Consider the following 23,350-nt stretch of genomic DNA (forward strand, 5'->3'; position numbering starts at 1 on the left):
CCAAGCGCTACCGGAAGTGGCGAAGCGCTACCGGAAGTGGCGAAGCGGGCGGTTTCCCGCACCTCAGACGGGCTCCACATTTTCACCCCGGTTCTTCTGTCGGCTCTCCACAGTCGATCTGGTTTCCAAGGCGACGCTCAGAGCACCTCTTTCTCTGTCCCCACGCAGGTGTATCGTGGGCTTCATCAGCAAGGAGCGGGAGCGCGCGCTGCTGAAGGACCAGCAACCCGGGACGTTCTTGCTGCGCTTCAGCGAAAGCTGCCGTGAAGGCGCCATCACGTTCACGTGGGTGGAGCGCCCGCAGAACGGAGGAGGTGAGCCTGCGCGCATGCGTGCCCCACGGGCCCCTTTCCCTCGGGCCCCCGGAGCAGCCGCGGTGAGGCCACAGCCAGGTGGCTGTCAAACCCACCCCCTGAGCGTCGCCAAGAGGGTGTGATACGTCGCCAGGAATATTCGTGGGTCACGGCCCGGGTGGAAGTGACGGGTGAGAAACAGACGAGGCCGAGCGCTGCTCTTTCTGTCCCGCCCGCTACCTGTAGGGCGAGGACGTGCGTCCGTGTGGCTCCCTCGCAGTTCGGGGAGGACACCCACGTTGTGGAGGCCTGTGCCCCCAGGGCCACGCGGGGAGGCCCCCCTGGAGGCACGCCCCCCCCCCCCCCCCCGCATGCTCCGGGTCAGGGATCCTGCGCACCCCGCACCGCCCTTGGCCCCCGACCCGGCCCTGACCCTGCATGCAAACCGAGCAGGGTCAAGTCTGGCTTTGTTCTCTCCGGGGTTTGCTCTTCCTCAGATGAGTTTGCAGCGGAAAGACGCCCCAGCACCACCGCAACCTGCAGCAGGGTCCGGGGAGAAGGCCGAGCTGTGGAGAGGAGATGTTAGATACGGTCCTTTCCGCACTTACTCTCAGTTTGCACTCTAGGCGTGCTGAGGGAACCCAGTGACATTCCTGCCTTCAGGGGACAGGTGCAAAAATGGGGCATACTGGGGCGCCTGGGTGGCTCAGTGGGTTAAGCCTCTGCCTTCGGCTCAGGTCATGATCTCAGGGTCCTGGGATCGAGCCCCGCATCTGGCTCTCTGCTCAGCAGGAAGCCTGCTTCCTTCTCTCTCTCTCTCTCTGCCTGCCTTTCTGCCTACTTGTGATCTCTGTCTGTCAAATACCTAAATAAAAATAATTTTTAAAAAAATTCATTTGTTTAAAAAAAATGGGGCATACTTCAGTTCTATTTTTTTTAACTTTTTTTTACTTAAAGATTTTGTTTATTTATTTGGCAGACGGAGATCACAAGTAGTCAGAGAGGCAGGCAGAGAGAAAGGGGGAAGCAGGCTCCCTGCTGATCCCAGAGCCCAATGTGGGGCTCCATCCCAGGACCCTGAGACCCTGACCTGAGCCAGAGGCAGAGGTTTAACAACACTGAGCCACCCAGGCGCCCCTATTTTTTATTTTTCTTTTAATGAAAATTGAGGAAGGCTGGAATCAGGGCCGAGGATAGGCAGTAGATGTTAGAAGCGGCCTTGTCCATCTTCTCCAGTAGTACCTTTCCCGAGCTAACTGAGCGACGGAGCCAGCCAAGCCGGAGGCAGAGCTGAGGTCCTTGGCATCCAGAAAGCTTAGGCGGGGCAACACCAGCTCCAGACTTCTGGGATGCTGGCAGCCTGCACATTAGGGCAGAGTCCCCGGAGCATGCGAACGGCAGCCTCAGGAATGTGTGCACCCAAAAGTGAGCTTCTAGGTCAGTCAGGAGGCAGCATTCAGATGACATCTGGGAGTAAGACCATGAGTAAATTAAAGGGGTTTATTGCATTAAGGATTAGAAGAAAAAGTACAAGTAGGATCCTATTTTTGTTTAAAAAATTGGTTTCTGGGTATTGCATTATTTTAGTAAAAAATTACAGTCTTCAGTCTGAAAAGAAAAGCAACTGGAGAGTGAGCTTATTTTTTATTAACTTAATCTGTGGCTTGAGCCAAGAAGATCCAGTTAGTATTTCTCTAGCTGCCCACAGGTGGGGACATCATTGAAGATGCAGGCTACTGAAGATGTTTAATAAACCTCTTATTGCCAGGTTTACCAATCTCAGCAAATAACAACAAGGGCAGTGTTGTTGCAGTGCCTTTATGTTTCTTGTTTCTCAGAAAGGATTCTGATTTATTCAGAAATGAAGCAACACACTGTGTTATAAGTCCTATATCATGATTAGTTCTTATTGGGTTTGCTCAAATCCATGAACTCTGCAATGTTTTGCTTTTGTTCTCTTGTTTTGGGATTAGTCCATGGGACTTACTTGGATCTTCTTCTTTTTTAGAACCTCACTTCCATGCCGTTGAGCCCTACACAAAGAAAGAACTTTCTGCTGTTACTTTCCCTGACATTATTCGCAATTACAAGGTTATGGCTGCTGAAAATATTCCAGAGAATCCCCTGAAGTATCTGTATCCGAATATTGATAAAGACCATGCCTTTGGGAAATACTACTCCAGGCCCAAGGAAGGTAGGTGGGGGAGTGAATGGTCACCGCCCTTATGAGTAAAAGTGCAGTTTGCTCATTCCTGGTATGAGGAGGTTCTTACTTCTTCACTGTCCACAGGTTTGCTGGAGCCGGGGTTTAATAACACACACAGCCCTTGGCTTCCTGGGGGTGCATGGCGCCTGCACAAGCTTCACCCTTGCTGTGGCATTAACTCCCCACTTTCTTTTGAATCACTGTAAACAGGCTTTCTAAAGATGGTGTAAACCAGCGTAGCTGAAATATAACATGTTATTTGGCCTGATACAGACAGTAAGAAATGAACAGGAATTTGGTGTTTTAGGAGTGTTGACAAAATCCATTTCTGGTCTTGTGTATTTATTATGTTATTTTTCCACATGCAGAGTGGTAAAAGGCGTGAATACCATGGCCAACTAATTTATACCAGCCTGTTCCTGTTAAAATTGGGAAAACTAAGGCCCAGGAGAAGCAAAACTGTTCATTTAGGGTGATCTGATTAGTTTATGAGATCATATTATTCCTAGTGATTGTTGTTAAGAGTAGTTCTGAGCTTAGAACAGGTCTCCTGCTTCTTTGTCTTTACCAGATGTATTTGAGAACTTTCACATTAGGTGCTCTGGTTTGGAACATGCCAACAGAGTTTTTTATGTTCCAGAACCAGAAATCTCAATATCCATACAGTTGCTTTGGGAAGAAGATGCCGCTAGCTTTACCCTGCCAGCCATGTATATCTTACCAGCCAGGCTAGAACCACTAACCTAGATAAAGCTTTGCACATTTCGTGCTCCAGCTTCTGTGGGATTTCAGTCCTGGGAAGGAGAGAGCCTGCAGCTTGACTTCTGTCCTGAGCTCCTCGCCTTTCCCTCTAGGTTGCTTCTGCATTCCCACCAGAATTTGAGGTGATCCAGGCAGGGAAGTCACAGCCCCATAAAGCTACAGGACCCTAACCTGACTGTTGGAGAACATTGATCGTCTGTCCTTGGGTAAACCCTGCTAACAGAAAGTTGTACCTGATGTGTTTGCTTCTAGCCCCAGAACCAATGGAACTCGATGGCCCTAAAGGAACTGGATACATCAAGACAGAGTTGATTTCTGTGTCTGAAGTGTAAGTGAACACAGAAGAGAGCCATGTTTAAAAACCACAGGCCAGCCCCGCTCCTGCTTTCTCACTGTAATTGCTGCTGCCGCCACCAAAGTTGGACTTTGTTGGAAAGATCCTAACTAGAGATCCTGGTGCCACTGCCTATCAGAATTTTACTGCCTTTATAAAAAACAAACAAACAAACAAACAAACAAACAGAAAAACCCCCAAAACCCTAAACACCACCACCACCACCCAAAGTTGTATTTAAGTATCCCCCCAACTGATATTTTGAAAAAGTATAAATAAAATGAACAAAAATGGATCACAGTGGGAAAGTAGTTCTTTTCAATCGAGGAAAGGCCAAAGTGGTGATTGAGATACATTTTTTTCGCTTGCTTTTATTTTGTTGTTTCATTTTATAAAGGGTAGAAAAAAATTTGGAAAAGTCATTGTCAGTTATTTGGCCCGCAGCACTGTCTTGGGGTGAATGGATGTAGCCTTCATGTAAAAACACTCTGGAGCAGCTTTATCTGCATACAAACCTCAAGGTAGGGACGAGGGACTCCCCAGACATTCTTCCTGAGCTTGGAAGCTTGGAGCTTCTCGGCCAGCCTCGGCCCCGAAGCATCAGCCTCGCAGGGTGACACGCTGTCCGTGCTCGCCCGCACCTTTAACCAGGCAGGAGCGGCGCAGGTCCCAAGTCTGGCTACTTCTCACTCACATCTCTAGAGTCCTGGACGTTTCCCAAGGGGCTGGGCTGGGGACAGGAACCTCCTGCAAACTGTACTTTTCCAAGTGTCGTGCATGAGCAGATGCCCTGAGCCAAAGTAAAGATCTCCAGTGACAATTCCGTCACAGGCCGAAGACGAAATGTCCAAGCTGGCACCACCATGTGCACGATCTCAGTGTTAACATGTCCTTTTCCTCTCTCTCCATTTTAGTCACCCCTCTCGACTTCAGACCACAGACAACCTGCTCCCCATGTCTCCCGAGGAGTTTGACGAGGTGTCACGGATAGTGGGTTCTGTCGAGTTCGACAGTATGGTGAGTACCCGGTGGCAACGGTGTCGGCTCTTGCCGAGCAGGTGTCTCTGGGGCCGGGAGGGCACCTGCCGCTACTCGGTTCGGCTGCGGGGTATCAGTAGCAGCCTCTGGCAGAGCCGTCGACGGTGCGTTTTAGACCAGCCCTAACCAGTCAGAGCCTGCTGTACTTCAGTAAGCTTCCTCAGCACCAGGATGCTTTATCCCTGGCACTCGGCACTTTCCAGAAACTGAATGACATTTCAGGTATTTCAGAGTTTCACCTCTGCCCTTTGAAGTTGTCCTTGCCGAAATTTCAAGTGTTAAGGAACTACCGTTTCTCTGATAAGAAAATGTTTTCCTTCAGCCTGTTATTTCAGCACTGTGTCTGGACGCAGGAGTGTTATTTTTAGGGAGAGCGAGGACTGATGCTTGGCAGTTAGCAGTCCTTGGAGGCTTTACCAGCGACAGAGGAATTGTCCACCTGCTTCATATTTGAGGACCAATCTCTGCTGCTCGCAGCCACGGTGGCCGGGCGCTTGCCAAGAGTGGCAGGTTCTAGAAGTGAAAGAATTATGAGTGTCACGACCAGAATAGGAACAGGGTTGTCTCCAAAAGAGAGAATCTATTGCCTTTGCCTTTGAGAGAATGTTTCTCAATAAATCAAATAGTATTGTTTGCCTGTCGGGCCGAAATCCTTCCTCTTGAAGACTTTTTTGTTTGGCTGGAATTTTGCTGACACTGTTTAATTTGGAGCACTTTTCCATGGGAAGCTGTTCTGGTTTATTTGTTAAAATGTGTTTACTCCTTTAAAAAAAGTCCTGCCTGAGTTATAACCATCCTTTCTTCATCAGTTTCTTGTAACTGGTACCTGGCACAGACTGTGTGCTCAGGGGGTGAGGCAGGAGGGCAGGGAGGGGAGAGGTGGAGAGGGGATACCACCCTTCACACACCTGGGCTCATGTAGCCATGTGTGCATGTGACGTCGGTAACATCTGTTGAGAGTCAGGTTTCCAGTGTGTAACTTATCTCTTGGTCCCTTTTTCTCACATGAAGAAGCCCAGGCTGAGACTTTTAGAGACCATGATTTCTTACACCTTCCTGATTGTTGAAAATCACTGTTGGCACGTGTAAAATGAATCTTTTCTGTGGGCAAGGACTCTTCCTGTTGGAATGTAGCCCCTGAGGCTACTATAAAGTACTTATGAGCCCAACAAAAAACGGAACAAATGCAAAGCCCTCCTCCAGGAGTGTAAGATCTGTTGGCAGAACCACAAAATGGCTGACCTTCTTTCGTGCCTTCTTTGTTGTTCCTGAGCAAGGTACATTATCATCACAGTTCGCCTCAGCCCCGTTGGTAGGTGAGACGTTCTGTGTACCAGGCACCCCACCAGGAGTGACTTCATCAGTCTTCACAACTGCCTTCCGAGTAGCTGCTACTGTTCTCAGTTGTACAGTGTGGGAAAGGAGCCCCCATCCCAAGCTGTCCAACTGACTAAGTGGTGGAGGGAGCATGGGAATCCAGCCGGTGGGTCTGTAGGGCGCAGGCTGTTGCCTCGCCTGGAACATCTCCCAGAACAGCAAGAGCTTCCTTTCCTTCCAAACATCCACCGCAAGAGAAACTGTTTGCACAGGACTCCCTAGGTCTTGTTCCAGTTTATCAGGACAAAGGCAGCGTGGCCTTTGGGTGGGAAGCCTGTGTTTGGGATTCGGAAGTCCAAGTTCCGACTCTGTCATCACCATTATTCCCCTTGACCTTAAGAAAATAAGATGGATTAGTTGCGTCCGTCTGTGCAAGCGTGTCACTGACTTTCTCTGTGCTCTTAGAATGATACTGGGAGAGGGATTTAAATTCTCTAAATGAATGCCAGGAAATGGACACCCCCCCCACAGCCATTCCATTCCAGATGATTTCATTCATTTCATTTGTAGGGCAAAAGAAGTCTGTTTTGCACACCCACACGCACGTGCACACACACGCACACACACACAGCTCCAGGTCCAACCTGTAGAAGACTGAAAGAGCTTGGGGAGGTGATAATATGGGCAAGGCACCGGCTGGACAAAGTAAAAGTTGGATTAGTCCCCAAACTGGGTAGACTCTACTTTATCTGTCTTTGGCCTTGGCCATGACTTCCAGTCAGCATCTGCTTTCTGCTCCTGGCGGGAGAGCATATGCTGTGAAACAGAGCGGCCTCTCCCGGGGCCTGCTGTTTCAGCCTCGTCTGCAGGTTGCCACTCTGGCCAAGGGTCAGGACCAGGAGGGACCGTGGGCCCCTGAGGAAACTGCCTGAGAGAGACAGAGCACCAGTGTTTTCTTCAGGATGACTTGAGTATTTGTTTAGTCTGGATTTCCTGTATAACAAACTTCTCCCTCAGGGACTACATGAGAACCAGTCTACTCTCCTGCCAGCCTTTGGCAAAGCTGGTAATAACAGGAACATTTATTGACCATCTCTCGTTCCGTCTGCTGCTCTAGGCACTGCACACCGTCTCTCAATTAATCCTTCCATCGCGTCCTTCTGCCAGGTCCTCTTAGCCTGCTTTGGAAGAACAAGACCTTGAGATTTAGAGAGGCGGGGTGATAAGCCACAGTCACACATGCTAGCAAGAGACGGTGACAGGATATGGATGCAGGCTTTCGCTCCTTCTCTCTGTCTCCCTCTTTTTCCCTCTCTCTAAAAGTCCACTCTCTCAACTACACATTTCAGCCACATACTGGAACGTAGGGGCAAAACCTTCACTGCGCTTTCAGTCCAAAATAATGTTCATAAGAGCCCACTGGGTCCTACCCATCATTGAGCACTTAGGATTAAAAATAATTAACAATGGACCCATTGTAGAAACGACTATAAATCATTACAAATTCTGACTTGATTGGGTCACTCTGTGGCTTCCTAAATAGGTATTAGAGGAATTCTCCAAAACCTTAAAGGGCAGTTCCCAAGAGGCTTACAGTCTAGTCCTGTGTTTCTCTTGGTATTCTGGGAGCTGAGTAATTTTCTGTTTCAGAGGGCTGTTCTCTGCCTTGTGGAATACTTAGCAGCACCCCTGGCTTTCTGCCGCCTAGCCCACTAGCACCCCTAGACCCAAACCCAGTCATGGTGATCAACCGTGTCTCTAGACGTTGCTGGAGGGCAGACCCAGGCTGGTGAAGAGCCCCTGGCCTGCCGGGAGAGCGCAGGGACGGAGGGGGCGGGGAAGCTAGGAAGTCAGGGGCAGCTGGGATTCCTTGGATGTGCAGTTTACTGCCCACAAGGTGCGCTGCTCTGGTGAGCTGGGCAGGAGGCGCTCTCGGGGTGGAAGGGCAGGGCTGCCTCCTAATTCTGTGTCTCTAGTCTGTACCTGAAAGGCATTCATTTATTATTCCTACTGCGTGGCCTTTAAGGAAAAGTCATCATCTCCCCCATGCTGTCCTCCCTCGGGCACACAGCTCAGCACTGTCTCGCTCTTGTTTTGTGGGAGAGGATTTGCCACGTTGCTCTGCCCCTAGAGTTGCATAACAGCAGAATGCTTTATGCGGCCTGGATGACTGCACAGAATTAAGCCAGCAGGCTGCAGAGGAATAATCCATCTGCTTAGATGATATAAAAGGTCTCGATTAGTCCAGGGAAAAGGATAAATAGCACATGTGAAGGCCCTCCAATGAAATAGTGGTTATTTGCTGTGGAAGTGTCTTCCTACTACCCCATTGTAGAACCGACGAGCCGTGTCAAATGTGTGGGTCTGCATTTCCTAAGAGCTGTGTAATAAACTTAACCACATTTTATCTTTTACAGATGAATGCAGTATAGAGCATGAATTTTTCTCGTCTTCTCTGGCGACATTTTTCCTTCCCATCTGTGATTCCCTCCTGCGCTCTGTTCCTTCACATCCTATGTTTCTAGGGAAATGAAACAAAGACGAACAAATTTGCTGCAACCTGTTGATAGCAAGTGGATTTTCCCCAAATTCAGAAACGTCTGTTACTCTGAAAGGCTTCATGCATCTAAAGAAAGGTAAAATTGAAAGGCCCTCTCTGTAGTGTGGGTTTTACAAAGAGAAATATCCAGATACACTGAAAACGTCAGGGCTAGAATGGAAATCCTTTAGGAAAGGTGAGAAGTTGAGCAGCATGTAAAATGCTGTGCACAAGGTCCGTGCCCGGCTGCTGTTACAGGCTATTGGATAGATCACACGGTTACTTAGGGAACTTTTTGATGTAGGATTGGCAAATTTCTATTCTAGAGAATTTTTACTTGTTCCCTCTGCTGCAGATGTGGCTGGAGGTTTTCTGTCGGGTTACCTATGAAATCGTTCAGAGCTAAGTCACACAGAATTACATCGACTGTTTATCAAAGGTAGTCATCCTATATCTGTGCAGAGGGTAAAAGTTGTGTTCTTTATTTTATTACATTTTTCACACTGGCCGTTTAAAGCTAAAAGCAAATTCTCTGTCTTGGGAGACTTAGCTTTTCTGTCTGTTATGGCTATATGATACTGGGTAATATCAGTAGAAGGAAATACGTTTTCTGGACTCTTGAGTAGTTTTTTTTTCTGTCTAAGCTTTAATGTCCAAAGCTGAATATATCCCGCCTCTTTGCAGTCACTAGTAAATGAAATTATCTTCACATTTCTGTCATGGGAGCCAGGCTATTAACAACCGCTCTCTCCAGACAAAAATCCTGTTACTCTTCAAAAAGTTGGAGTTAATCATAGATTTAGACCAACTCAGAAATTTAGTTCATGTTTCTTAAATGGGTTAATGTGTCTTTATTGTTATTAGCTGGTATTTAGTCTTAGTCATGAAATTTTCAAATTGAGAAAAGAGTGACTGACAAGTAATTAACCAGAGATCGTATGAGAATCAAACAGTTTGAGAACTCGTCCTGTGTAACTGCATTGAGAAGCGCCTGTTTTTCAGCAATGATGTGTGTCTCTGAAAAATACATTTGCAGATGGTTCCATCATCTCTCCTGTGCTTTTTCTAGACTGCTTTCTGATGTTCTGTGAAGCGTATTCTGTTACTCACCGTCTTCCCTCACTAGCACTGACACCACGCACGTGGCTCGGTGGGGCGGGTTTGGCACGTTCTTCCACAGAACGTTCCCAGACACACGGCTGTCTCTGCGGCTGCACCTTCATTTCCCACCGTCACCACCACAGTTATGTTAGTACGTAGATGCCGTATTTTTCTGGTGGGGATAAACTTTTCTCAAAGTCTATTTTAAAATTTAAAAAACTATCTGTATCGCCTTAAATACACTCTGCATGTGGTACTCCCCTCCTCTCAGTTTTTACGTAAGACCGTGGGAACCTGGCTTTGTATCGACTTTTTTTTTTTTTTTTTTTTAAGATTTTATTTATTTGACAGACAGAGATCACAGGTAAACAGGGAGGCAGGCAGAGACCGAGGGGGAAACAGGCTCCCTGCTGAGCAGAGAGCCCAATGAGGGGCTCAATCCCAGGACCCTGAGATCATGACCTGAGCCAAAGGCAGTGGCTTAACTGGCTGAGCCACCCAGGCGCCCCTGTATTGACTTTTTAGATTGAAAGGAGGAAGAAACAAAGAACAAAACATTAAAAAAATATATTGTTTCTAATTGTCAGCACTTTAACTGTTTAGTGTGTTTGGCCCTTTGAGAGCAACCTGGCATGGTTTCATTTTACCGTGCTGGCCAGGGGATTTTGGTTACTTATGAGAAGTTTTGAAACTCTAATGTTAGTCTCTTAAAAACAAATTTGGCCTAAAGATTTTAAAAGTTACTGGCATTTATGTGTAGTTTTGATGTTTTTCCCATTTTCTTCTTACTTATGATCAAACATACAAAAATGCGTGAGTCCAGATTTTTGAGTAAGGCTGGTAACACCATGTTTCCGAGCACTGGCCCTTCCTAGCCTGCTTGCAGCCCAGACTGCTCTGGCGGATGGGTCAGTGGGAGAGAGCAAGCGGGAAGCAGTTCTGGAATGAGCTGCAGGAGTGCCATGAAAAGCAAACAAACAAAAAAAAGTGCTTTGGTCTTGATGACCACAGCTGTCTCCAAATGCGCAAATAATTTGGCAGTTTGAAATATAAGTTCCTAACTTAAAAACACATCGAAATGGGACTCTTGTCTTGTCTCCAAAGCCACATCTCAGACCCACATCCCAAGATCAGAGGGGCTCTTCCCAAGGAGTCACTGTGCCCATGCCCAAAGGGGCCATTTTTCTCCAAAGATGTTTTAAGCTAGAAAGCCATGGCTTTCTCAGAGTAAAAGGCACCCCGAGCTGGGAGAAAAAAAAAAAAATTCATGTAATGAAAGACATAATCACTACTTAAACATAAATCTGGCAGCCTTGACCTAACTATTGTTTGAAGAATCGTCAGGGAACAGTGGTGTAGGCTTGAATGCTGGCATCATAACAGATAGGACCTTTCTCATCTCTGCATCTATAGTCTTCACATCTTCGAAATACAGTTTCTTTATAATAAACACAGAGAACCGTATTTCTCCAGTAGATAAGGGCCTGCCTAACCCGGAGCTTGTATTCATATATAATTGATCATTATCATGAGTCACCATGTAGATCCTGGCTTAGGGATGCTTATGAGTTTTAAGAGTGCTTCTGGTGTGGTTTTGTAGAGGGTTTGATAAGCACAGAGCTTTTATACACCACCTGAGAAAAATTTCTCCTTATCTGATAGGAAGGACATTCCTGAGATGGCAATAAATGATTGAGCTATTTATTCAGCATTAAATGACCAAAATCTACTTAGTGCCTGTAAGCTAAAATAGAATATTAAGTCAATAAACAGAGCACTCCTTTCACCTCTGACTTTCCCGGGGAAAAAACTTGAAATTGTTTTGAAAACTGTGGTACCTACTGTTTGGACCGGGATGCTGTTGCCAGAGCAATGGGTGTTTTGCCTGAGTGGCTTCTTTTGGGTAGTTAAGGCTCACTCACTGTACTCGCTGTAGTAGTTCATCAAATATTACCGAGCACCTGCAGGCAGCCAGCACTATTCTAGATGTTTGGGAAACATCAGTAAGCAAAAACAAAGAGCCCTGCTCTTTTGGAGCCCAAGACATTGTGAGATACTGGATCATAGGCTCTAACTGCCTTACTTACGGAAACAGAAGATTTTGTGAAACAGCCAAAAGCTACAGATAGCTTAAATTGTTCTATAAAAATATCCACAATTCCAAGGAAATGGCATTTAAAAGTTTTAAGAAGGCTAAAGATAATATGGTTTTTAGAAGCTTCTAATATGAATTTTATAGCTCTTAAAAGATACAATCATACCCCGCTTCCAAGTTTTGGTAGATTAACTTCAGGTTTATGTGTATGCTGTACTGAGGAGTTAAACCTCTTACTTGGCCAACTGAAAAAAAGTACCACACTTAAGCATTTGTAAACATCGTAAATTTATATTGGGCATGCAAATGTAGGGGTACCTCAGTGGTACCTTTGGCAGGAAGCTAATAATCGGTTTTGCATTCTCATACTATGTGAAATCTGTTTTTCCTAGTGCCATTGCACAACTGTAATGCCCTGCTGGTGGTGTGTTGATAGCCTTTCTCTGGTTTTCTGTACATGCACGAAGCAGTTTTTGTTATTAGGACCGCTTGTTGGACTTAATTATAGTAGACTCTTTAAAAGACATGTGGAGAGGAGCACCTGGGTGGCTCCATCGATTAAGTGTCTGCCTTCTGCTCAGGTCATGATCCTGGGGTCCTGGGATGGAGCCCCACATGGGACTGCCTGCTCGGTGGGGAGTCTGCTTCTTCCTCTCCCTCTGCCTGCCACTCCCTCTGCTTGTGTGCACTCTGTCTCTCTCAAATAAATCTTTAAAAACAAAACAAACAAAAAGACATGGAGAGGCAGCCAGGGGCAAGGCTGGAGCGCGTGGAGGCCTGGAGTTGGGTCCAGGCTCCAGAATAGAAATAAAATGCCCAGTCTTTGCCCCTTTGTAATAAAAGACTTAATTGTCTATCCTTTCTGTCCCAAAACACACACACCTTCCCTGATCTTCTAGTAATTCCCTCCTTTCTTTATGTAACTATAAAGTACGCCTTCCCCCAAAAGCCCCTTTTTAGAGTCTGACCTAACACATTCACCAGCTGCTTCCCTGTGCTGTCTGGCCTGTGAATCACGAATTTACTCATTTACTCATTTTACTATGAAAGTTAGTAAGTAAAATTAGAAAGATTATCCAGTCCTTAAAAACAGCCCCAGAAAAGTAATACGCTCCTGTTGTATCAAGGATAAGCATGATTTAACTTTTCTCTGTTTGGTGTTACTCGTCTGTTTCCCCCGCGCTGGTGCGCTGCTTCTGTGCGCGGATGTGCGCACGCGTGGCTCCTGGTGACCACACGTGGCAAGGCTGAGCGCTGTAGCCCTTAACGCTTGTCTTTAAAACTCTATAGTTTTAAAGTCCATAGTTTTCTGTCTGTAAAGTCCCGAGTTTCCTGTCCATAGCGGGGACAGTGTGGTAGGATGTAGAGAAAGAAGAGGAGTCTCCAGAGTTCTGTATCACAGCCCCCTCCTGGGTCTCAGCTTATCCGGGAGCGTGGGAGTGGATTAGAGATGTCTGATGTCTCTTTCTGTCCTAAAATGTCAGGGATGCAGATGATTCGGACCACCTGACTTCGGCAGAGCACTTTGTGACAGACAATTCTGGTAGTTGAAAATGACAGCCGTGTATTCTCATACTGTCTCTGTGGTTAGAAAACCACACACTACCCCTAGCCCTGTAGACGGGGTTTCTGACCTTGGGAGCGAATGCCATCCCATATGCCCATGAACCAGGAAGGTGCTGCAGTGTGCCGGCTCGTCCTGCTCAGGCCCTAGTATGGCTGCACCGGATACAGCTCCCTAGACAGATGACAAGGCTCTGTGAAAACCACCTCTGCCCTCACTAGCGGAGGTCAGAAGCCCTCCTAGTGAAGGACATGTCCAATGACTGAATTCTACAGATACATGCAGAGTGTGTCCTAAATGCAGAACAACAGCATCAGCTTCTAGAGTGCTGCAAACGCGCCTATCCCTCCTCCCACCCTCAAGGATGGACTCCTCACAGGGTTGTCTTAATCACTGTGAGAACCGCCGCTGCCACCTTGCAGTTCCTGGCTGCAAGTAGGCATTAGAAATTCATTTGAACCAACTAGGTACAGTCTGTATGCTCAGCAGAGTTCCTAACCCAATGATGTAGGAGAACCTTAGTGGTTTTAAAAAATTCATTTTTACAGGTATTTTTTTGATACATGTATTTATTATGCTGTAAAAAGCAACACTACCTGATTTCATTTAAAATAAATATTTCCCAATTTCAGAATACTTACAACTTATAGTTTTAAGATTAGATTCACTTTGGGAGGTTCTGGAAGCAAATACATTCATAGCTGCACAGTCCCCAGGAAGAATCTAAATCCAGCATCAGGTCATTCAACCCCCCAGACAGACAACAGCATCAAACAGTGGACCGTGAATCAGCTCTGCAGCTAATGGGCAGTGTGGGCCGGTAGTGAGATACAGCACGTTACATCCCAAAATGAGATCATTAGAATTGAGACCACCAAAAACAACAGGGTAGACGAAGCTTTAAATAAACATGACCCTAGAGGGCTCTCATGGTACAGAAAAAGCATTGACGATCCTAAAGCCAAAACGAAAGGATCTTCGGAGTATATGGACAGCAGCAGTTTCGAGCACAGTCCAGAGCACTGAAGCCAAGTGTACTTGTTACAAGCAGCCAGCAGCCAGAGTGCGGAGCCCACATAACCGCGCGGGTAAATAAGAGCACATTGGACTAAAGCACAAACATTTTACAAGGTACTTTTGATCTGAAAAAAGATGAAAACTCTCTTCGTTTCCAAACAATAGTTAGAACCTCTTTTCATTAAAGCTTCAAAATTGTTGGTAACCTTTAAGCCACACAGCGGAATTGTCTTAGTGTTTCATTTTCATCACACAAAGCAGGCGGCTGCTTGAGCAGTCATTTCAGTTAAAGAACATCCCACCCCGTTAACATCTGTGGGGACGATGCCCATGCCACCCTCTGCAGTAGTCTGTCAGCAGAGCAGGGGAGGAGGACACAGTGGCTGGGCTGGATGCCCGCCCCCCGCCTCTGTAGTCCTGCAGGAGCAGCCAGGCTGGCGCCGCTGCAGCTCTGGGAAGGGGCTGTCGGTGGCTCCTCCGGGAGCTCGTGCTGTCTAGGTAACAGGAGGGCGTGCCTGAAGCCCCTCAGTTTGACTGGAAGCAAAAATGGAAGCATTTGGTGGGTGTTAGAGGGGAAAGGGCCCTTCAGCATGATAAAGGCTGGGAGCAGCAGTGCGTGCTAATAGAACAGGGGGAAAAGGAACTCGCTGGATTTGCTCCAACAGCATCTGGGAGTGGAGGATTTTGTTGATTTCACTAAATATTTTAGGGCTTTGAAAAGGTCCACTTGTATGTGTATGTGCCTGTGTGTGTGCTTAATATCAGAAATCCCCATTAGCAGACCCCTTTACCTCCGAGGTATGATAGGATAAAGCACAGGTACGTTCCTCCCCAGGACAACAGTGGGTCTCCGTTTACCATGAGGCCTTTTCTTACTAGAGTTGGCCACCAATTATACAGTAATTGTACAGCAGAGAATCAGGAGAAAACTGGAGTGATCTGGGGATCCCCCCAAAAGAACAAATATCTTGATGCCTTTAATTATGGGTTTAAAAATAAATAACAGTTCCCATACCATCATAACAACTTTGGTAGCTTAGAGAGTTGATCTGAATTTTTCCTCATCTTTATCCTGAAAACTGAAACATATCTTAAAGAGCTGTGGTAGCTCATCCCTTCCTTGTTTAGGTTGATGAATTTGACTAATTTGTACTTAGCTTAGTAATTTGTCTCTGGTTCATCACCTGTAGACAAACGGCATAATTGTAGCTCGGATGCCAGATAATGTGAGACCTTTTCTGACTTAACGGTGGAAAACATGAAAACTGCATAGAGTGCTGGCACCCACGTTCCCAGCTAAAGTGAAAAGGCAAATCGCTAAACATCTGGAAGAAAGGCTGGGCGAAGGGGAATATAGAAAAAGGAAATTTTTCCCAAAAGTATTATATAACTACATTCACTTCTTAAACAGATTCCCTGATAAAGTCTAAACAGAGTTGGTCTATGCTACTACAAGTTGTTAACTATTTTAATTTTTAAAGAGTCACGCCAGGAAGCTAGGGTGTTGGGAGACATTTAAAACACATAACCCTAAGTGCATATAGTTGTTCAGACACTCAAACTAAATCTACATTTGAAGTCCTGAAAAATCACACTCTTTTTGCTCCTAAAGGCAGCCTTGACCCATCTGGACAGACTGTACAACAGAACAAATTTTTAAATGCCTAAGTTCATCATACAAATTGAAAATTCACAGAACACACAAAAATCATGAAGACCACACAGTGAAGCTAGCATCGGTAACTACTTTTACATCAAATTATACAATGCACGAGGTAAATATTGCTCACATTATGGAGGGAGATTGTTTTATTTCTATTTTTTCCCAAAGAGATCAGATTTGTTCTGTGTGTACAATGAAGAAAACTCCAGTAACACTGAAATGACAAATATCGTAAAATATATATCACTACCAGATAGAAATACACATGTCTTCATAATCATTTTCCACAATTAAATAGGGAAGTGATTTCTATTTGGGGCTTAAGACCGTTACAACAATCCATCAAGATTCTTATGGACCGTTTGGTTTTCTTTTCCATTGTCGGAGTCTCCTTGAGGTGTGTACTGGACCTGGTACTCCTGGAGGATTTTAAATACATCGTGGTGTCCGAAGTGCAGCGCTTCGTCCATGGGCGTGTTATTCCACCTGCATAAGTAGCACAACACGGACGGGGCGTTAGATCGTCCCCACACAGAGATGAAAACCCAGCATTCTGAGATGCTAAATCTAGCAGGCTTAAGGCCATTCAGATTTCGCCATTTTATCGCTATTTACACGGAAGGTACAGAAGGGGATTCATAATTCAAAAAGAGGTCTTACAGGCCACTCGAGATATGGGGAGGAAGGGAAAACAAGCAGTCATTAGAAATGGATCTTGTTCACATATTTAAGTGCATATGGAGGGGAGGTTCTAGTGTGGACAGATACCATGGACTCGTCCGGGATTCCTTAATTTCATGAAAAGGCCGCAGGATCGCTCCTTAAAATATTCAAGGAAAAGTCAGGTATCTAACACCCATCACCCTATCCTTTGATCTAAAAGTTGTGTTCCTGTCAATTCAAAAATTCCAACCAATCTCCGAAGTCTGGGAATAACCGTGACCTCATTAGGGCCCAGACACACACCGGAGGAGCGGCCTCAGCCCCAGAGGGCTTGACATGGTCCTCATCTCTGGTAAGGATGGGAACCCAGGGGCTCAAATGGACCGTGGCACCCCCAGAACATAACGCTTTCCACGGTGTGTTTCTGGGGTGTGCTCCTCAGTGGCGGGTGAAGACTGAAAGAGTTGCCAGCAGCGACTAGCCAGCCCAGCAGCCCTTGGAGAGAAGAGAGAATACCGTGAACTCACAGCGCAGGTAGAGGAGAGAGTTAGAATCGGTTCCCTAACACTCAACACAACTACTGAGCCTCTCTCTCTCGCCGCTGGACTTCTCCATGGCTGCCAGGTGCCCAGACTCTCACTTCTAAATGTGCTACTCCCCCAGCCCTCTGGGTTTCCTCTTGCCATTTCTTCTTTCCCATTCTGCCTTCAACCTTTTACCTCCTTAATGGGATCATAGCAGGGAACTGAGGTTTTTTTGAAAAGTCTCAGAAAATATTTCTGGGTAAAATTTGGTAATCTTCATTTTAAAAATCAGGTAAATCATATTTTACATGCATCTTCACGTTTCTCCAATTACAGCTCCTTTTCCACACTGGCCTTCATTAATTTGGGGAGTCCATGACCTTAAACGGGGGCAGGGAGCTATTCAGGCATCTACAGCATCTAAGGAACTTTCTGGAACAAGTGTGTGTTAATGGCAAGTTATCTGACAACTGTCACTTCAAACTGTCCCTTCAAAGAATACATTCACTCCAGCCTACTTTACAGTTGAGGGAACACTGACTGTGAAATGGGGAAAGGAGTCGTCTCGGTTTAGCCTGTATTCTAGAGTAGCTGAATACCCAGTGACCAAGTTACCTAGTTAACTCTTGCCTGTCAGGTGGGTGCATCTACTTAACACATTCCTAGAGGCCAATGCAGGGCAAAAACCAAAACATTTCAGTCTTTAGATAAAAAGGATAAAATATAAAGCACAGTAACTGTTTCCAGCATGTGTTAGTGTTTAAGCTGGCATCAGACACACAGGGCACGAGGCCGGGTGGGGGAAACACTCTCTCCTCGGTGTCTTCCTCTAGAAAGAGCTGGTATGAACGTTACACTTGGGGATAAAAGGGAGGATTGTCTCCCCTAACGTGAGGTTTCAGAATTTTACAAGTAAAGGTCATGATGAAATAAAGTGTCACCATCCTTACATCACTACTAACAATTTCCAGACATCATAACTTTACTGCATTTCTTGCAAGCAGCTTGAATTAATAAAACCCAAACCTCTAATTTAAAAAACAGTGTAACAAAGATCTAATGGCTAGGAAACAATCAACTTGTCCCAAACTTACTGATACAGTCCTCAAATATCCAATCTAAAACTCCTAATGAAACTTATCAAACCTCTAAAGTATTTTTTTCTTCAATTCTTAACCTTTATTCTCATTACTGACTCATCCAGTTCCATAACTCCGGTCACACGACGTGCAAGTCTATGGGCCCGGAAGTCGACTTCACATATCTGCATGTGTGACAGCCACACTCACGCCTCCCAGGACCGTCCCCTCGGGGGACAGCATTTCCTTCCAGATGAAAGGCGGTTTGCCACGTGCCCCAGGAGAGAGCAGAGAGGAGCAAAGCGTACTTCGGGCAGGTTTCTCCCACTGCAGACAGGGCGCCCTTCTCTCCATTCCGTGCCTTCAAATCTCATCTCTTCCCCAAAGCACAGATTAAAATTCAACTGCACAGAGCCTTCTAACACTGACCCCAACCAAATCTAGGAATTTCAAGAAAGTCTAATATACTCATTTTAGCATTCTAGGACAGTGACTTTCTTATACATTTTTAATATGTTCCTATAAATGTTTATCTTGTCTACCTGATGAAGTTAAAAGCCCCACAAGGACAGAATTCCTATTTTTTTCTTTTCCAATACAAACCACTGTTTTCTTCTTATATTGACTGACCGAGTAATAACCTGAAAAATTCTGAATAAGACCATCCTTAGATGAGACAGGATATGGGAGAGAGAATGATGAACCTAGCAGAAACGAGGTTTTGTTTGTCACCTTTGTAAGGCACCACAGCAAGCTGAAGAGCGTCTCCAGTATACAGTGCATTTAAATAGACCATCAGCTCAAACAGTATGGCCCTGTATAACGAAACGCTGACTTGCCAGCTACATGGGAGAAGGAAACAGAAATGCTCACCTGTCCTTGGGGAAAGGGTTGACTTTGCATGCTTCCAGCAAAAATTTAACAACTTCAACATGACCTGTATCCAAAACAAAACAGGCAGATTTTAGTATTAAGTTACATGTGGGAAAAGAAAAAAGAAAAAGAATGGTTCGTATGTTACCCTCAGCGGCGGCTACATGGAGGGCTGTTCTGGAGTCATAGTCTCGCTGCTCCATGTCCATGGCTGACAGAGCAAATCTGAAAACACGTGAGAATAGCCATTCGTGATCTATGCGATAGAATTCACACTTGTCACATTTACCCCATCGATCTAAGGTCTTGGGAGACAAGTAAGTGCCATCCTTCATGAGGCTCGTTGATGTTCAACCACTACACAGGCCTCTTCGGGTAAATGCCACCTCCCCTCTTTTCCTTAGCTTTGTTCTTTTTGGGTAAAAGGAAATCTTCACCAACTGTCCCAGAAATCAGCTTCATTACGTTAAATGTTCAAAACTCAAGAGAAGGAGCATGTTAAGGTTTGTGCCTCAGAAGGGCGAGAAACTAATACCTTACTAAAGTTAAATGTTTTTACTGAGGCTCCCCTTCTGTAAAATAACATTTTATAGTGTATAGTGTACAAGTATTAATCAGGGAACTTTAAAAAGAAATTTAAGTGCACATTGTTTTATTGAGATAAAATTACATAGAACATTACGGAAGTTTAAGGGGGAAAACATGTTGGATTTGATACGTTTATATACTGCAATATGATTACCACAGTAGCAGTAGCTAACTCTTCTATCACATCAGTAATTACTTCTTTTTTCTGGTGAGAACAATTAAGATCTGGTCTCCAAGCAACTTTGAAGTTGATAATGTAATACTATTGGCATAAATACTAATCAGACTTAAAGGTAGGAATTAAGCATAGATATTTTTCCATGTTACAATTCAGTTGCTACTCCGGACAAGAAGTTGTAGGTTTAGTGTGCAGCACTCCTCAACCCTTCTCGCCCCGGTGATCTACTGAACACTAAATACCCCTCTTTTCACTCCCCCTTCACTTCCAAATGTGGGAAGGGGAGAGGAGATGGGGCCGGAGAAAACATTATTCGACTCCAATAAACGCTAATGAGCCAGATTAGCTGAATAGGTACACGTGGGTGGACAGAGGTCTAGGCTTCTTGGGAGGTAGAAAAAGACGAAACTACACAGGAAGCCTGAGGCACTGGAAGTGGGATTTAGTGTAAATTTGTTTGGGTCATTTTTATTAGAAATGGAAGTGAGACTTGAGCCTTAAGAAATGGCCACCGGCCCCAAAGCAGCTTCACAAACTCCTGTAAACCATACGCTGAGCCACACGCCGCACCATGAACACACCTCCGGAGCGCAGACACATCTCCAGTGTACGCAGCAAACAGGAGGTTTATCACGGACTTCACCTGTGAAGAGAAGAGAGTTCACGCATCCGAGGGGGAAGGAAGTAGAGAGACTGTGCTTCTGTCACCGGCGGTGATCTCCGTGTGCTCGGAACTCTCAGCTGGGTCACACGCATAGTTACTGCAAGTGCACTTCTATCACCAAAGAGGACACACATGTAATTTTTTTTTTTTAATAGAGGGTTAGGAGAGAAAACTCATCAGTAAGATAAGCTACATGAAAGAGGGAGTGGAATAATATTGGTATAAAAGTGGAAATTTGGGACCTGGGAAACACGTAGTTGGGGCAAGTGAAAATTGTTTAGAACCTTTCTAATTTAGTCTCAGTACCATGAGTGGACTTCTTATACTCATGAAATTCACATCACATCTTTGTTAAAAAACTAAATCATGCTGTATAATTGTCTAATCCCTGCCAGCAATCACTGTCCTCACCAATCACCGGCTTCTCTGGAAATCCTCGGAGACAACGTTCAGTATTAATCACCTTAAACTTAAGGACCACCCTGGAAAGACAGTCTTCGGGTCGATGCCCAGGTGGTCTAAAGTAGGGCATCCCAGAGTCTGTGGCCACTGCCTCTGCTTAAAAGGAGGATGAACCCAGATTTTAAGTCACTGCTAATGAGTGCTCCAAGACTTCAAAGTGTATCTTTCTCTGACAGCTGCCCACTTGCTTGTCTTTACAATTAAGGAAAAGGCTAGTTACCCTGAAAGGTCATTAGATTTTGGCCTTCCTTCAGGGACTTTATCCAGCCCTGTTCTTGAGAAACTGCTGAACACACAATGTAAATACTACAGAAATTCCCACTTTCATCTTTTGCAACTTCCATATTCATACTGATGCCCCTACTGGCAGTGGACTCAATGGTTGAAAACAGGAGTTGAATTGGAGGGATGGAAAGTAACACAGCTGCCCACCAACAAAGCTACAGGCCTGGGACATGTGCTTCCAAGAGCTTAACTGGGACCCTTCCCCTTTCCACAGTGGCTTCCCTCTCCCCGTGGCTTTCCTTATAAATCAAACTGGAACTCGCCATGGTTGGATTTCTCTGGGTCAGCATTTTCACAATATGTTCTGTAGAGACTGCACACATGCTCCGGGAAAAAAGAGTCCTATAGTCAGATATTTTCTTAAAATATTAAATCCCCTTCTTGGAGATTCGTGGGCATATGAAAGGCTCTGTAAAGTTCTGCAGTACAAGAACCTGTCTAAGGAGCTGAACACACTCCCCAGATTTTACCAGTACTGTAACATTACTCCAGAAAACCTCACCCTCACTCCTGTGGTCCCCCAGCTTCCTTTCCAAGCCACCTGGTCCAGCCCGGCCTGTGCTCTGCGGTCAGTCTCCTGCTAACCCTAAATCTGGAACCGTATTCTCATGGAGGTGGAGGGAAAAGCTTCATGGAATCACAGAGAATGTTCTGAGAGGATATAGTAGCACCACTTCCCATTTCTAACTGTCCTAGTCCCATACCTCAATTTGATACGTTTTAGGAAAAACAGCCTTTTGAAAAAATGTCTTCAGGTGATTTTGATAGGCACTCTTCTTGGTTAGAAACTACTGTTCCAAGTGCCCTTAACTTTTTTTTTTTTAATTGGATCCAATTGGAATCTCCAATTCCCCTTGTGGTCTTGGGCCCATGGGGAAATACTGGTGAGCTATTACAAATTCTTCTTCAAATTTCCAGCTGGTCTCTCATCAGTGCTTGACTTTTTTTTTTTTTTTTTTTCCTGATTGATTCCCTTTTGCTCTGTCTTCAGGCCTTCTAATACCTGTGGCATCCCCTAAAGCAGATGACCCTGACCACAGCTCTACTTCTATAGCTCTTCTCACTTCTCCCTCCTCTATTACACAAAACATCTGCTTCCAATACCTATTCTCCCCTTTTTCTCTCCAAACCTCAAAGCAAAACACATCTATCCTTTTTCACTTCTGAGACTAACTTCTTTACCTATTCCTTAAAATACAGAGCCTCCCAGTCACCTAAACTTGCCCCTCACCCCTTTTGTTTCCACACCTCCAACCTCTCCCTCCCTCACTGGTACCCTGATTTCTGCCTTAATATGGACACTACTTCAACCTGTTTTGAAAAATCAACCTATAACCCTACTGCTACCCCATCCTGGTGCATATTTTCTGAAAGTAGCTTGTATTTTTAATTCCCTGCAAATCGCCTCCTCATTCACCATGACCTCCACTCCCCCAAGCTCCCGCGGCCTTCCGGAGCCTGACCCCCCGCCACGCCGGCCCTTTTACTCCTTGTCCTTGGAGGGGCCGAGGCCGCAGCTCGTCCTCTGGCTGTGCAGAAGCCCCTCCCGCGGCCCCTGCCCGGGAAGACACGGGAGCAGCCCCCATCCCTCCGCTGTGCTGGTCCTCAGCGGTCTCCCGTTCCTCCCGCCCCAGTGACTCCCCAATCTACATCTTCAAAATCGAGATCTTTGTTGCTTCGGCCGAGCTCGGCAGCCCGCCCGCCCGTCACGCTGCCGCTTCCAGCGCAAAAGCAGCTGCGCCTCCGCGGCCGGGACGGGCCGGGACGGGCTGGGGCGGGCCGGGACGGACTGGGGCGGGCCGGGACGGGCTTGGACGGGCCGGGCCGGGCCGGGACGGCTCCCCCACTCTGGCCCCGTCTGCCCGCTCCAAGGCGTCTCGGACTCGCGCCCCAGAGCGAACGCGACTCCCGCGTCCCCGCCGGTTCCTCCGTCCTCCGTCCTCGGGGCTGAGGCTGCGAGGCTCCCGCCTGCTCCGGCCCAAAGCCCAGGGTCACGGGGGCCGCGGCCGGGAACCGCGCCCGCGGAGCGCCCCCAGGATGCCCGGCCGAGTCGGGGTCACCGGCGCCCGCGGACACCGGATGGGAGGAAGCAGCCCCCGCCGGAC

At 46.2% G+C, this 23,350-nt stretch overlaps 2 protein-coding genes across 7 annotated transcripts in view; one reads left to right on the forward strand and one right to left on the reverse strand.

Moving 5' to 3' along the window:
* Positions 1-14,486, forward strand: part of STAT1 (signal transducer and activator of transcription 1) — a 45,690-nt gene extending 31,204 nt beyond the window's left edge. For 2 of the 6 annotated variants that reach the window (XR_014300532.1, XR_014300534.1), the window contains 6 exons: positions 169-314; positions 2,302-2,487; positions 3,514-3,589; positions 4,510-4,612; positions 8,368-8,586; positions 9,559-14,486. Coding sequence is in view for 2 of the 6 variants with exons in the window: in XM_082690493.1 (XP_082546619.1) it covers positions 169-314; positions 2,302-2,487; positions 3,514-3,589; positions 4,510-4,612; positions 8,368-8,382 (526 nt within the window). In the remaining 4 variants the exon portion in view is untranslated. Of the gene's footprint in view, positions 1-168; positions 315-2,301; positions 2,488-3,513; positions 3,590-4,509; positions 4,613-8,367; positions 9,538-9,558 lie in introns of those variants that run through there. The other 4 variants (XR_014300533.1, XR_014300535.1, XM_082690493.1 and 1 more) reach the window with 2 other exon arrangements.
* Positions 14,487-16,046: 1,560 nt separating this feature from the next.
* Positions 16,047-23,350, reverse strand: part of GLS (glutaminase) — a 78,184-nt gene continuing 70,880 nt past the window's right edge. The window contains exons 15-18 of the mRNA XM_082690495.1: positions 20,416-20,477; positions 19,217-19,293; positions 19,069-19,132; positions 16,047-16,415 (exon numbers count right to left, since the gene is read on the reverse strand). Coding sequence (XP_082546621.1) covers positions 16,259-16,415; positions 19,069-19,132; positions 19,217-19,293; positions 20,416-20,477 — 360 coding nt within the window. The 3' untranslated portion in view covers positions 16,047-16,258. The remainder of the gene's footprint in view (positions 16,416-19,068; positions 19,133-19,216; positions 19,294-20,415; positions 20,478-23,350) is intronic.

The sequence above is a fragment of the Mustela nivalis genome (genome assembly GCF_964662115.1).
Source record: "Mustela nivalis genome assembly, chromosome: 11".
Lineage (NCBI taxonomy): Eukaryota > Metazoa > Chordata > Mammalia > Carnivora > Mustelidae > Mustela > Mustela nivalis.